This window comes from Zootoca vivipara, chromosome 13 (assembly GCF_963506605.1).
Source record: "Zootoca vivipara chromosome 13, rZooViv1.1, whole genome shotgun sequence".
In the NCBI taxonomy this organism is placed as follows: domain Eukaryota; kingdom Metazoa; phylum Chordata; class Lepidosauria; order Squamata; family Lacertidae; genus Zootoca; species Zootoca vivipara.
In genome coordinates, this window is record NC_083288.1 from 26991332 (window position 1) to 27006463 (window position 15132).

At 41.5% G+C, this 15132-nt stretch overlaps 2 protein-coding genes across 2 annotated transcripts; one reads left to right on the top strand and one right to left on the bottom strand.

The window, feature by feature from the left end:
• Positions 1-2668: 2668 nt before the first annotated feature.
• On the bottom strand, positions 2669-3613 carry LOC118094824 (olfactory receptor-like protein OLF3). The gene has a single exon (XM_035135521.2). The coding sequence runs from the start codon at positions 3611-3613 to the stop codon at positions 2669-2671; it is 945 nt and encodes a 314-aa protein (XP_034991412.1).
• A 10555-nt stretch (positions 3614-14168) lies between these two features.
• Positions 14169-15104, top strand: LOC118094630 (olfactory receptor 13H1-like). The gene has a single exon (XM_035135187.1). It carries the CDS (start codon positions 14169-14171, stop codon positions 15102-15104), a length of 936 nt encoding a protein of 311 aa, XP_034991078.1.
• Positions 15105-15132: the final 28 nt, after the last annotated feature.

The window sequence follows — 15132 nt, forward strand, 5'->3', positions numbered from 1 at the left end:
GAGATGAGTTGGCGAAATGGCCCCTCACACAAATTTGTTTCTTTTGCTTGTTTACTTGAGAGTAAGTCCTATTGAGTTTGGTGGGACCCCTAAGCTTCTGATGCGAAATGAATATGCTTACATTGTTAATTCCTCCACCCCAAAGAATGGCATGGGGTTGCCTTTTAAGCCTCTGCATCTGCTGTCAAATAAATAAAAAGCATTGAGGGGGTTTGCTATGAAAAGAGAGAGAAGAAATCCAAATGTGTAAAATGTTCTTCTTGTTGTTTTTATACTTCAGGTTTTAAAATAGGGTTATGTGGAACAGCACACTGTGATTTTATATTTTTCACAAGTCTAATTCAATCTGCCTTTTCTTTAGAGGGATATTTAACACTGCATCTCTCGAAGAAAAGGACAGGGCTTAGCTTAGGGGCACAATCTGCCCACTCAGTAAAAGTGTGTGGTTTTCTGTACATATTCATTTGCTGCCCACTAAATTGGTGGTCCCCTGTGAGTGGCAAAGGAGGCAGCCAATAATAATAATAATAATAATAATAATAATAATAATAATTTATTATTTCTACCCCGCCCACCTGGTTGGGTTTCCCCATCCACTCTGGGCGGCTTCCAACAGAAAATGAAATAAAATAATATATTAAATATTAAAAGCCTCCCTAAACAGGGCTGCCTTCAGATGTCTTCTAAAAATCTGGTAGCTGTTTTTCTCTTTGACATCTGATGGGAGGGCGTTCCACAGGGCAGGCGCCACCACCGAGAAGGCCCTCTGCCTGGTTCCCCGCAACTTGGCTTCTCGCAACGAGGGAACCGCCAGAAGGCCCTCGGTACTGGACCTCAGTGTCCGGGCAGAACGATGGGGGTGGAGACGCTCCTTCAAAATTTGAAAAACCACATCAGAAAGCGGCTTTGTGTGAAAAACAAATGGCAGCTGCTGCGATTCTCTTCCTCTCAAAATTATGTCACCTCAGCTAACGATACAGAAAACAAAGAAGCTATATTTTGATGTCAGGATAGGTGAAATGACTGAGAAGTGGTCCTTGTCAATGTTAGTGCAGAACACCTACTTGGGAGTAAGTCCCATTCAACTTGGTGAGATTTGCCTCTGACAATTTGCTGTATTTCTCTCATATATCCCCACCCTAGTGCATTGTACTTGCAAGAGAGGGTATCTTATGGGTATATTTGCTCCACCACTCTTTAGCACACATTGGAGATTCCAATGCACCTTTGCACTTCCAATATTGGCATGTTGTTTCAGTACTCTCAAATGCCTACTTCAGCAACACCTCATCTCTCATGGGGGAAAAAGCAGCTTCCTTGCTGCTAACAATATGTGTGAATGGACCCACTGAGAGGACTGAAGTGGCACACAGCAGTTGCTTTGGATTTGTTAATATCCAAAATATTCTATAGGTATCAAGCTTCTCTGTGGGACGCGGGTGGCGCTGTGGGTTAAACCACTGAGCCTAGGACTTGCCGATCAGAAGGTCGGCGGTTCGAATCCCTGTGACGGGGTGAGCTCCCGTTGCTCGGTCCCAGCTCCTGCCAACCTAGCAGTTCGAAAGCACGTCTACCTCTCTATCAAGCTTCTAGTTCAGCCTTAACATCTGTTCACCATGATGTGACTTTAATATATATAAATGGCCACATTTGAGGGGACGGGCAGGGTTGAATTAGAAAACCTTTTGGCATCACAGTGGGGGACTTAGAGTAAGCAGTCTAGAATCTTGACTCAATTGGAGAAATGGCCTGTGTCCAGGTAGGTAGGTTGTCCAGGTAACAATGGAATGCCTCCTTTGTGACATTCCTTGTTGATGACATAGAAGTATGGAATCGAGAGGTGTCCAGGGAAGGAGTTAGGATAGGTAGCAAGAGCCTCTGAGAGAGATGGCACAGATGAGATAATAGATAGATAACTTGGTGGGGCGTATTTATTGTTTGCATTCCGCTTTAGCTTACCTAGTCCATAAGATGTTACACCAGGCATCCCCAAACTGCGGCCCTCCAGATGTTTTGGCCTACAACTCCCATGATCCCTAGGCAACAGGACCAGTGGTCCAAAACATCTGGAGGGCTGAAGTTTGGGGATGCCTGTGTTACACACAAGCAGCACCAACCTCAATGTGTTCCCCTGCAAATTTGGATTTACCTGATAATCTGCTAAATGGGGCAAAATCAAACGCCAAACCACTCCTCTTGGGGTTGCAGGTGAAGAAGAAGAAGAAGAAGAGTTTGGATTTGATATCACTACCCGAAGGAGTCTCAAAGCGGCTAACATTCTCCTTTCCCTTCCTCCCCCACAACAAACACTCTGTGAGGTGAGTGGGGCTCAGAGACTTCAAAGAAGTGCGTCTAGCCCAAGGTCACCCAGCAGCTGTATGTGGAGGAACGAAGACATGTTACAAGTCCACTGCTCTTAACCACTACACCACACTGGTGAATTGTTTTGGGGTGGGAGGATCACTCATCACATTCAGCTACTCTCCTCAATGCTTTCATTTCTCTTTTCGCAGTGTAAAATGTTCATATTACATCAAAACATAATGTTTCCTCCTAGATTCAGTTTGTATACAAATCCATTGTGTGGAATAATTAAATGATTAAGCAAATTGCATGTCTCTTTGTCTGCTCTGCCACCTTACTGGATGTATACAAATTCACAAATGGATCAATGACTTTCAGAAACGGTATTCTTCCCTATTGCTTTAGCCAGGGCTCCTTTGACTTCCTTGTTCCTTAGGCTGTAGATTATAGGATTGAGCATCGGAGTAACAACTGCATAGAAGAAAGCCAGCATCTTGTCCTGGTTGGGCGAAGTGTTGGATTTGGGGCTCATGTAAGCAAAGATTGCTGTGCCATAGCAGAGGGCGACCACCGTCAGGTGAGAGGTACATGTGGAGAAGGCTTTCTGACGGCCTCCTGAAGACTGGATAAGTAGGATAGCACGGATTATATAGACGTAGGAAAGTGTTACCACAATACAGGGGGTGACCAGCACAATGGACCCTGTCACCAAAAACAGAATCTCATTGACGGAAGTGTCTGAACAAGCAATCTTGATAACAGCCAGGACTTCACAGGCAAAGTGGTTGATGATGTTGGAGCTGCAGAAGTGAAGGCGCACAGTGAACACCGTATGCAGGAGAGCATTGAGAAATCCAGCTGTCCAGGATGCTAGCACCAACTGCATACACACTGTCCTGCTCATGATGATCTTGTAATGCAATGGATGACAGACAGCCACATATCGGTCATAAGCCATGGCTGCCAAGAGGATAAATTCAATGCTTCCGAAGGCGAATGAGAGGTAGAGCTGAGCCATGCACCTGTTGTAGGAGATGGTCTTGGAGCTGGTCAGGAAATGGATTAACAACTGAGGCACCACACTTGTTGTGTAGCAGATGTCTAGGAAGGACAGATGGCTCAGGAAGAAGTACATGGGTGTGCTGAGCTGTGAGTCTATGTGGATGGCCACGATGATGAGTGTGTTACCTGTCAGGGTGATGAGGTACATGAAAAGGACCGCTGCAAAGAGGTACAGGTTGGTGTCTCGATCTTTGGAAAACCCCAGAAACACGAAATCCAGGGCAATTGTTTGATTGTATTGCTCCATCACACACACAATGCTCAAGCTAAGAGAATGAAATCAGGATTGAAATGGGAAGTTTTGGACCAGGGATGGTTTTACACCTAAGATACGGAACTTGTCACCCTCCAAATGTTGTGGGACTCCTGTTCCCATCAGCCACAGCCAGCAAGGCCAGTGGTCACGGATGGTGGGAGTTGTAATGCAATAACATCTGGAAGTTACGGGTTCCCCATCCCTGCTTAATACCTTGTAACTCTCAATGAATACAGGCATGATGTATTAAGTACAGTAGGGACAGACTGAAAACAAACAAACCCTCCTCCTTTTCAGGATAAACGTAACTTTCCATCTCATGTGAAAAACTGACTCTGCAAGATTCTCAGCCTGAACTGGACAGAAAACAAATGTGAAAGGCATCCACTGGCTCTTAAGATTATGATTTTGTGTGTGTATCAGAGAGGAGACAGCATTCAACTTGGTAATACACATCTGTGCAGATCCCATTGTGGAGCTGGGATCACATGACCGAAGCTGGGATCGCTGTTTTGTGACCCTAAATGCTGCTTCTCTCTCCTCCCCCCTCCATTAGTTGATCACAAGTACAGTGGTGCAGACTAAAAGGGGGGGGCACACACGTGACAATTCCTGATGTGGACATGTCACATTAGCCTAGAGTATTGGCAGAACCCTTATCATATAGGAACCCTTTGCTTCAACGTTCCAAACAACAAAACGATGAATGGTGCTGTGAGACAGTAACATGGAGAATAATAATAAAAAAATTCCTTCCAGCAGCACCTTAAAGACCAACTAAGTTTTTTATTTTGGTATGAGCTTTCGTGTGCATGCACACTTCTTTAAGGTGTTGCTGGAAGGAATTTTTTTATTTTGTTTCGACTACGTCAGACCAACACGGCTACCTACCTGTAACTAGAAGTAGGGAGAATAAAGATGAGGATAGAGGTCCACAATTATCAAAGGGACATGTTTAGGCATACAGTACACGGGTAATATAAATGGTTTCAGTACATACAGGGCTCAAAAGAATTAAGGGCAAATATATAATGCAGTTTTTCCTTTCCCCTGGAAATAATACTTTGGAAGCTGGCAATTGGCCATCAGGAGTTAAAGTATGTCCTCCATTATTTGCACTTGGCTCATATAGCCGTCTTTCAGCAGCTAATGAAAGTGGGGAATGACTCCCTGGAAGTAGAAAGATTTAAAACTATAGTATTAGAAGCCTGGGGGGGGGGGGAATTATGGACCAGCTACCCTCATTATAATGAAAGAAGCAACCAGTTAGTATGATGATATCAATGCCTGCGAAGAGATGAGAGCATATAATTATAAACAGGCCATTTGTTAGTACCTAAAGTTGATTGTTACAACTTTACTTACAATTTCTGTAAGTAAATTAAAATAAACCAATATCCTCAAGTAGTGTAGGCAAAGCTGTGAAGTTCTTCACAAGCATTGCACAAACTTGACTTGGGAGTTATAACTATGCAACGGCAATTCACAACGTTTCACAAAAATGCAATTGGTTAGATCCAGATTTAGCCATATTTAACTCCCATTGAAATCAAGATGTTTGTTTTATTTTAAAAGATTAATATACATGCCTTCATCAGAATTTCCTGGGCAGTTAAAAAAACCAAGACCACGTTATTTTTCTTTATTAAACAGGAATTATATATTGCTTAATTATTAAAAACTCTAAGTGGTTTACAAAGAGAATGGCAATGATTTATAAATCAGATGTTAAAAACAAGGCAACCCAAACATTTTTCAAAATACAAGTAAAACCAGCAATTATTAATAAAATAAAATAAAATGACTGTGGGCCTTGGCAGGTGCCCAACAAAGCTTACTGCTCGGAATTAGCTCTCAAAATTAGGAGCATTTGCATCATGAGAGACACTTCTATTTGTCCTTCCAAGCTAAAAACATAAAGAGAAAAAATAATTCTTAAAAAACCCCTACAAGACTGATTTTTTTTAAGTCAGATCCCATCTCTTCCATGCATCTTACCTCCACTGTTGTGTAATCTTCCTGCAAAAAGTAAGAAAACGTGATGTCATGGGATACGTTTAAGATCTTTGGATAAAAGTTACTTAAGTTCAGGTTCGAGTTCTATTGAGCCCTTCCTATTCCCCACTGAGCAATTATCTATGAAGCATCTTGGATTTAAAAAGTTAGAAACCACAGCAGCCTTAGCCCCTGAAGACATTGTGCTACCTTGTGGGATATTATTTATTCATTCCTTTATTTGGTTTATCTTTTAAACTTTTGCATAAACTGTTAAATATCCGTTTACATATACAGTTAATGATGCATATGTAAACATTTCATTGGGTTGGATCCAGATTATACTACTCCTGTGGTGCATTCCCGTACATGTCTACCCAGTACTTAGCCCCACTGAATTCAAGTCAGTCCTAGGAATTAACTAATCCAGATTAACTAATTAACTGAATATTTCAAAATTAATTACACCTGAAAGTACCTTATAATTTCCTGGAGAACTGAACAAGAATTAAGTTCCTTTAGCAGTGGAACTTTGGGCAATTTTTAATTCGATGCAATTTAAGTTTTAATTTATTAACTTAAATTAAGTTAAAAAACTTAAATTAAGAAAATTTCATTGGACTTAGCTCTGTGTTTGATTGTGACCTTTGTATTTACCATTTATTTTTTGTTTGTTTGTTTGTTTTTAATGTTTAAAATAGCCTTTATTTAAATTTTAAAATGGATACATACAGAAATCATAATAAATCATAATAAATCATAATAAATCATAACAAATAATAATAGACAACAAACCCTGTAAATTCGCATAAATCATATAAAAATCATACATAAATCATACAAAGCGTATAACAAAAAGAGAGAGAAACATAACAAAAAGGAAGTAAGAAAGAAAAAGAAAAAAAGAGAAAAAAGAAGAAATAGAAAATATTCAAAAAAACAACAACAAAAAAGAAAATTGGCTTCCAATTGCTTGTGCACCGCTTTCCTTTACTTGATGTCCTTTATCTTGTTTTGCCTAAATTATTATCCTATATAATAATATGCAAGTGTCTCTGCGTCCAGTCCCTGTGTCCCTTTGTCCGCGCTACTGCGCATGTGCCCCACGGACACAGGGATTGGACGAAGAGGCACTTCGGAGAGGGGAGCTTGGTGCCCGCTCAGCTCGGCAGGGAGATGAGCCAGGCTGAGGCGGCAAGGCGGGCAAGAGGACCGCCCCCTGGCTCCGGGCTCCTTCCTCCTCCTCCTCCAGCAGCAGCAGGAGCGCGACACCTCTGGCCGGGACAATGGCGGGACCCCCTCCTCCCACCTCCCGGCAGCTCGGCCCGGCCCTCCCTCCTCAGCCCACTGCCTCCTCAGCCGCCTCCCGGCCCCGGGATCCACCCACCACCGCCTCCTTTCCGCCCCTTGGCTGCCTGAGCCCCGACACCTCTTCTTCTCACAGAGGCGCCCATGGTGGCAGGCAACCAAGGGGCGGAAACGAGGCGATGGTGGGTGGATCCCGGGGTCGGCGAGCCTACTCCCTGTAGGCCGGGCCAGGCCGGGCCGAGGAGGCGGCGCCGCGGCCCCGGCTTCTCCTACGGTATAGCCGAGCGCTGGGGTTGCGATCCGGCCTTGCTGCTGCCGCGACACGCACTCTAGCACCCGTTATTTTAACGGGCTTCAAGATACTAGTTTACATATATTCTCCCTATTTCCCTGCACATCCATTTAATATGGCCTCAGCCCTATATACCTGAAGGAGCGTCTCCAGCCCCATCGTTCAGCCCGGACACTGATGTCCAGTTCCAAGGGCCTTTTGGTGGTTTCCTCACTGCAAGAAGTGAGGATACAGGGAACCAGGAGGGCCTTCTTGGTAGTGGTGCCTGCCCTGTGGAACACCCTCCCATCAGAAATTAAGGAAATAAACAACCATCTGACTTTTAGAAGTCATCTAGAAGCCAGATGGGTGGGGTATAACAACAACAACAACAATAACAACAACAACAACAACAACCTCTCTGAAAAGTGATTATTTTTAAGCTTTAAGATCATAATTGTTGGGGAAAACAAATAAAACCATTGTTCACATTACACTGTGTTTGTGTGTGTTGATGCTTTCTTCGTATTCTTAGTATATTTTGTACTTTAGCAGAGCAGCTTGCAAAATTTGAAAGCCTGGAGAGAAAAACCTGCCAAGGACCACATGGATGAATTGTGAATTGAACTGGAGCAGGATTAGTTCCTTTTTGGAGGGGGTGAGCTTGAACTGGAATGAATTCCTTTCTGGAGGGGAGAATGGGAACAACGGGAACAAATTCAGTTTTAAAATTAATTTTCCGAGCACTGTTTCAATGAGACCAAAGTATGCCTGAATCTGGGTTCAAGTTCATCATCTTCAGCATGTGGGTCTTTTGGGTGGGGGAGTGGCTAGGGTTGTTTTTTGCTATGTCCGTGTGTCGTTTCTGCATCACTACTTGAGCACCAAAGGGAAATACATGGTGATCGTGGAGATCTTCTCCACCTTAATCTCCAGCATTGGGTTAATGGGCTTCATTTTTCTTCCCAAATGCTATATTATTGTTATGAGACTGGATGCAAACACCAGGCAGCAACTGAGAGGTAAAGAATGTTTCACAAAATGATTGCAATGTATTGTTTAATATTTAGTTTTGTTTGTCATTCGCGGTGTTGCTTGTCCACCCTACGTGACCGCAACATTAGCTAAGTCCTCTCTTCCAACAAAAAATATCTTGCTCATAGGCGACCTCCATAGCCTTAATGCAAAATTGTGCCATGAATTCTGCTCATATTGATCCAGAGCAAAACTCCAATGTATAGTTAGCAGAGTAAAAAAGACATAGCACTTTGCAGGATTCCCAAAAATATACCAGAGGCAATTAATATTCCATCCAGCAGAGTTTTACTACAGCTACTGAAGGTAAATGAGCATAATGCAATGAAAGAGGAATGGGAGGTGAAATTGATGGACTACGTAGAATTGGATAAGATGACAGGGAGAATTCGAAACCAGCGGGACCAGAAATTCTTGAAAGATTGGAGTAAATATACGAGTTATTTGAAAGACAATTGTAACCAACTGACTACGCTTGCAGGACTACAAGACGTTTTGTAAGGAGAACTATATGAAATATTGCAGAAAAGATTTATGAGAATGGATTTTAAGTTATGGATTATTAAAAGTAACAGTTAGGATAATAAATGTAAGATTAAAAGATGAGGTTTGAAAATCATTAGACGCAGTTGATGGAAGTCTCAGGCTGAAACAGCCAAGAATTGTATAAGATGAGATGATATGTCCTGTTTGGAAAATATATGTAAAAACTAATAAAAATGTATATTAAAAAAAGAAGGTAAATGAGCATAATGGTCACAAATCCATACATTCAGGATTGGCACTGTCCATAAGAAATCCAGTTGCAGCAGACTTAACCTAAACTTACAATAACTTATAATAAGACTAAAACCTTAACACTAAGCATACTACCGTGTTTCCCCGAAAATAAGCCATACTCCGAAAATAAGCCATACCCCGAAAATAAGCCATAGTGATAGGCAGTTTAACCTTGTAGGTTAAACTGTACCATACTTAATAATAAAAAAAGAACTCCTGAAAATAAGACACCATGGGGTTTTTTTGAGGAAAAATAAATATAAGACTGTGTCTTATTTTTGGAGAAACACGGTATGTACAGAACACCACACCAGAAGGAAAGAGAAAGCTAGAAAATGAAACTCAGGCTTTTTCTGGACTTTTTATTATAGTCAGCATGACCATCAGTGGAAGAGATAATAGAACCAGTTTAAACCACCTGTTCAGCTTCTCTGAAGGAATAACCCAAACATCAGGAACCTTCTGCTTGTTTCTAGGCAGAATAGAAACTTACGTGTCAGCTAGAAACTTCCAGCTTGCACTAGTTTGTATCACACAAGGAAGCTTCCAGAAACCTCTTGTATCAATTAGAATAGGAAAGATCTTTACACATCAGATCAATACTTTCTTCACCAAAAGATGCACACTGACAGATTGGAGATGCTTTTAAGACTTGGCATAAAATGGCTTCTAGAGCACATCTTTCAAATCTAGTTAGATCTCTTACTGAAAAATTAACTTGAACAAGCACTTGCTGAAATTGTGCATTCTGGTACCTACTGCATTACTAAACCAACATCCAGTTATTTAGCACAGTTGTACATCATATTAGTTTTCAAAGTATGCCAAAATACAATAACGCTTTGTGCTCGTTTATGGCTTTAGTATTTTAATCCTCTATTTATTGGTGATGGCATATATCCATTTTGGTACTTGAGTCTGGATTCTAACTACTGTTGGTTAAAATAATAAACCAACTTATTCCTTTAGTGAAGTAATAGTTGTATTTATACCATGTTGAAAAGCGTTAAGTATGAAAAGCAGTTGTGATTGTGAGTTTATGTACCATTGGAAACATAATAGCAACCTTAATACTGTTTGAGAAACAAAACGAATTAAATAATAATAATAAAATAAAAAATTCACAATGATTGAACTAATAATTATAGTTTTCCATAACTTGGGGTTGTCTTAAACTATGTTCTCCTCAGAGTACAGTAGACTGATTGAAAATAATGTACCTAGATCATGGGTAGACAAACTACCGGATCCAGCCCAATTGCCATCTCAATCTGGCCCGCGGACTGACTGGGAATCAGTGTGTTTTTACATGAGTAGAATGTGTCCTTTTATTTAAAATGCATCTCTGGGTTATTTGCGGGGCATAGGAATTCGTTCATTTCCCCCCCAAAAATATAGTTCGACCCCCCCACAAGGTCTGAGGGACAGTGGACCGGCCCCCTGCTGAAAGGTTTGCTGACCCCTGACCTAGATTAATGATGAGCATTCATTTCAATAGGTCTACTCTGAAAGTGATTAATATTGGTCACAACCTATGGTACCCAATGGGCATGATCAGAACCTTAACAAAAATGACATAATGGCTGAGAAGGTCTTTCCCAGAACGCCACTAGAACTTATGTCATTCTGGGGCACTGGAGATAGTGGTGGGAAGCAACACACCCCACCTCAATATAAAGCAGAATTTGATTTGATTCAGAATGAATAAAAATGGATGAAAATCCCTACTGTTATAATTTTCAAGAGGATGACTCCAATATTAGGTTTCCAATATAGCGGAAAATATGCCCCTTCTCTGCTCCTCTGAGTCCTCCTCTTCATTTGTCAGTGTATTTTCTTTAAATAGTTTTTCAGTTTTACAACAAATATACAAGTTTAATTAAAGAAGAGAGAAAGAAAGAAAACAAACCTACAATTTGATTCTACTTCCTCTGTGGCTCCTTACAGTTTTGTTTTGTTTTTTACTACTGCATGTCCAAATTAATTCCTTATTTATTTGTTTTTCTCCCAATTTTTTTTATTTCATTTATATATTCACTGCTCAATTTATGCTAAGCCTGCTAACGATTTAAGTTGTTTACAATTTTTCAAATGGTCCACAAATTTTCCCATTCTTTACTGAATATTTTTTTTCTTCCTGTGAGTTTAGCAATCTCTGCATAGTCCATCAATTTCATCTGCCAATTTCATCTCCTTGGTTGGGGCTGTTTCTTATTTCCAGCTCTGTGCATAAACCAGGCATAGGCAAACTCGGCCCTCCAGATGTTTTTGACCTACAACTCCCGTGATCCTTAGCTAGCAGGACCAGTGGTCAGGGATGATGGGAATTGTAGTCCCAAAACATCTGGAGGGCCGTTTGCCTATGCCTGGCATATATCATCTGGGCAGCTGTTGCTTTTTCCTGATCTTTGGGTACATTTGTCACTGTATTTAACCTGAGGAGAGAGAAATATCTATTAAATTGCTAATGGGCAAGTGCTCCTTAATGAACTACAGAGTGGATTATCTCCCTGTGGATAAAATCCTGGAAAATGACCAAGTTAGAGAATGTTGTTATCTAAACCTTGAATGAATCAGGGTTTTTCCATCAGTTCTGACAACTACCACAAACATGTACTGTTCCTTGCTGCTATTATGAGAATTGCAGTTTCTCTCTCCCCTCACCCTGGATGGAGACAAGGCATCTTTTTAATTTCATTGATCTATGGGAGAGTTGTGCACTTATTTAAAATGCCCAAACTATGGCACACAGTATCCTGTTCTCTAATATTTGTAGCTAATTTGCATGTCCTTCATTTTTCACAAGTGGGGGGAAATTCGTGAACGGGTGCCACAAACTCTGGAGGATTAAGGCATTGCTATGGTGAGTTACTGTCTTTCCTTTTCCTTCTGTTGTTGTTTAGTTATGTCCAACTCTTCATGACCCCATGGACCATAGCACACCAGGCACTCCTGTCTTCCACTGCCTCCCGCAGTTTGGTCAGACTCATGTTAGTAGCTTCGAGAACACTGTCCAACCATCTCGTCCTCTATCGTCCCCTTCTCCTTGTGCCCTCCATCTTTCCCAACATCAGGGTCTTTTCCAGGGAGTCTTCTCTTCTCATGAGGTGGCCAAAGTATTGGAGCCTCAGCTTCAGGATCTGTCCTTCCAGTGAGCACTCAGGGCTGATTTCCTTCAGAATGGATAGGTTTGATCTTCTTGCAGTCCATGGGATTCTCAAGAGTCTTCTCCAGCATCATAATTCAAAAGCATCAATTCTTTGGCGACCAGCCTTCTTTATGGTCCAGCTCTCACTTCCATACATCACTAATGTACTGGGAAAACCATAGCTTTAACTATATGGACCTTTGTTGGCAAGGTGATGTCTCTGCTTTTTAAGATGCTGTCTAGGTTTGTAATTCCTTTCTCCCAAGAAGAAGGCGTCTATTAATTTCATGACTGCTGTCACCTTTTCCTTCTTATGGTGTTAAATGAGAATTTAGCACAGAACCAGTTATGACTTTGTCTCCTGTAATAATATAATAAATGTCTTGATAGGTCAGGCCAATGGTCCATCTCATCCGATACTCTTTGTTTCAAACAATGGTCACCCGTCACGGACCGGCTCCCTGAGGCCCCCAGGTGCCACTGGGAAGTTAAAAACATGCCATGAAACTGGCGGCATCTCCCTTGCCTTGTAATTTGTCCTCAGCATCTGGTATACAGAGTCATACCTCCTCTGCATGTTGATGTTTCATTTTTATGCATCCTGGCTTATAGTTGGGGATACTTTGATCCACCATGGGGTTTTCCCCATAATTCCCTTTGACTTTAGTTTTTTATATATAGTTTTTATTAGATCTTTCTTATTTACATTTCAAAATATTCATTTAAACAACCTTAAATCAATGACTTCCCTTCTTCTCTTTCTGTGGTTCATTTTGCATACCATACGTCCCTACATATAAGGAATAAGGAATAATTTATTGGCCAAGTACCAACATACTTGGAATTTTGCTTCGACTACATTGCAATGTAAACGTACCTTATACAAAAACTGTTCCACTCACAGCAAAGGAACCCCACCCATAACTGGCTTCCGCTACACAACTATGAATTTAACAATTTGATGGCACAAGGGGAAAAACTGTTCCTGTGCCTAGCTGTTTTTGTGTATAGAGTCCTGTGGCGATGTCTAGATGGAAGTAAATCAAACAGATGATGACTGGGATGCAAAGGATTTGCAACAATTCCCTCTGCTCTCTTCCTAGCTCGGATAGCATAAGTGTCTCCAATATTTTAAATGAACTAAACCATTCAGTAATTGTTAGATATATGATTGAGGCAACGTTTATCATTTCTCACAGTAATCCATTGTTACACCTTCAAAACTTGTTAACACTGTTGAATTTATCTTAATGTTACCAGCATTATTAAATGTACACAATTTCCACCCATATAATCAGTAAACGTTTTCCAGTCTTCTTTAAATGTATCTTCCTCTTGTTCTCTTATTTCCTAACTCCCTTTTAAAGTTGTCCAATGGCCATTTGTGTCACCTTGTGACAATAAAATTATACACGTTAATTATGTTTTACAGTATATGGTGGTGGGGTGTTAGAAGACTTCCTTTCCTTTGCTGTAAATAAATTGAGTTCAATCTGAATTTAAGGTGCAATCCTAATTCTTATCTGATCAGTCAAAAGTAAATCCCCAGACAAGAGGAGCCTGACTATGTTGCATTTTCTGTACTTCTGCTCACATTATGACTAACATAAGTTCCATGGATTTCAGTGCTAGGATTGTTTTTTTGAGTGGGTAGTGGTGGGTTTTTTTAATGCTGCCTCTGACTTTTGTGTCTCCTACACAATTACTCATTGCATCCCTTCTGCCCTTCTCAAGCTTTTAATGAAATTTGATGGCTTCCAAGAATCATTCCCCTCTCCCCACTCCCTGACTTCTTCAACTCCTCCAACTTGCAGTTTTTAGTTTGCTTCTAATATTGTGGGGTTTTCCCTTATTCTTATTTTCCTCATTATTGCTTAGCAGCCTCGAGGCTTCAGCAATAATACAAGATGTAATCCTCAATATAAATTATACTCTTGGGTCAGGTGAGGCTATTCACTTCCAAACTGTTTTCCTGTTTCATTCCCAGGAAAGCCCTTAGAGGAGATAACATGGGCAGAAGAGAGAATGAGACTACCGTGACCGAATTCATCCTGCTGGGCCTCTCGAGTAACCCTCAGACGAAGATTGCCCTCTTTGGCCTCTTTCTACTCATCTACTTCATCACTGTGGTGGGCAACGGTCTCCTCCTGCTGCTTGCTGTAGTGGATCCCCACCTGCACACCCCCATGTACTTCTTCCTTGGCAACCTGTCTTTCCTTGACATCTGCTATACTACCAGCACCATCCCTCAGATGTTGGCTCATTGCCTGTCAGCCAAGACCACCATTTCCCATTCTGGCTGTTTTGCCCAAATGTACATCTCCCTCTTCTTGGGGATGACAGAATGCCTCCTGCTGGCAATGATGTCCTACGACCGCTGGGTGGCTGTTTGCAACCCCCTGCGCTATAATATTATCATGAGCAATGAGGTTTGCATTGCGATGGCAACCATTTCTTGGGGCAGCTCCTTCCTCCTGATCCTGGTACCATCTCTCACCTCACAGGCCTCTCTATGTGGGCATAATGTTATCAACCACTTTACGTGTGAGGTCCAGGCTATGCTCAAGTTGGCCTGCTCAGATACTAGTGGAAACCAGGTGACCATGTTTGCCAGCAGCATCCTTACTCTGCTTCTTCCCTTCGGCTTCATCTTGGTCACCTACGCCCGTATTATCACCACTGTGTTGAAAATGCAATCCACAGAGAACAGGGCCAAGGCCTTCTCAACCTGTAGTTCGCATCTCATGGTGGTCACCATATTCTATGGAACAGCCATGTCAATGTACTTACAGCCTCAGACCAAGACATCCTCAGATCTAGACAAATACATTGCCGTATTCTATGGCACCATCACACCCATGTTGAATCCACTGATTTACAGCTTAAGGAATAAGGATGTGAAACAAGCTTTCAGGAAAGTGACAGGGAGGAAGAGAGACCTCTGATACCTACCAGCCCGCTCCCTTTAATATC

Excerpts from the sequence above, each read along its gene's own strand:
- LOC118094630 (XM_035135187.1), top strand. The coding sequence starts at position 14,169 with ATGGGCAGAAGAGAGAATGAGACTACCGTGACCGAATTCATCCTGCTG.
- LOC118094824 (XM_035135521.2), bottom strand. The coding sequence starts at position 3,613 with ATGGAGCAATACAATCAAACAATTGCCCTGGATTTCGTGTTTCTGGGG.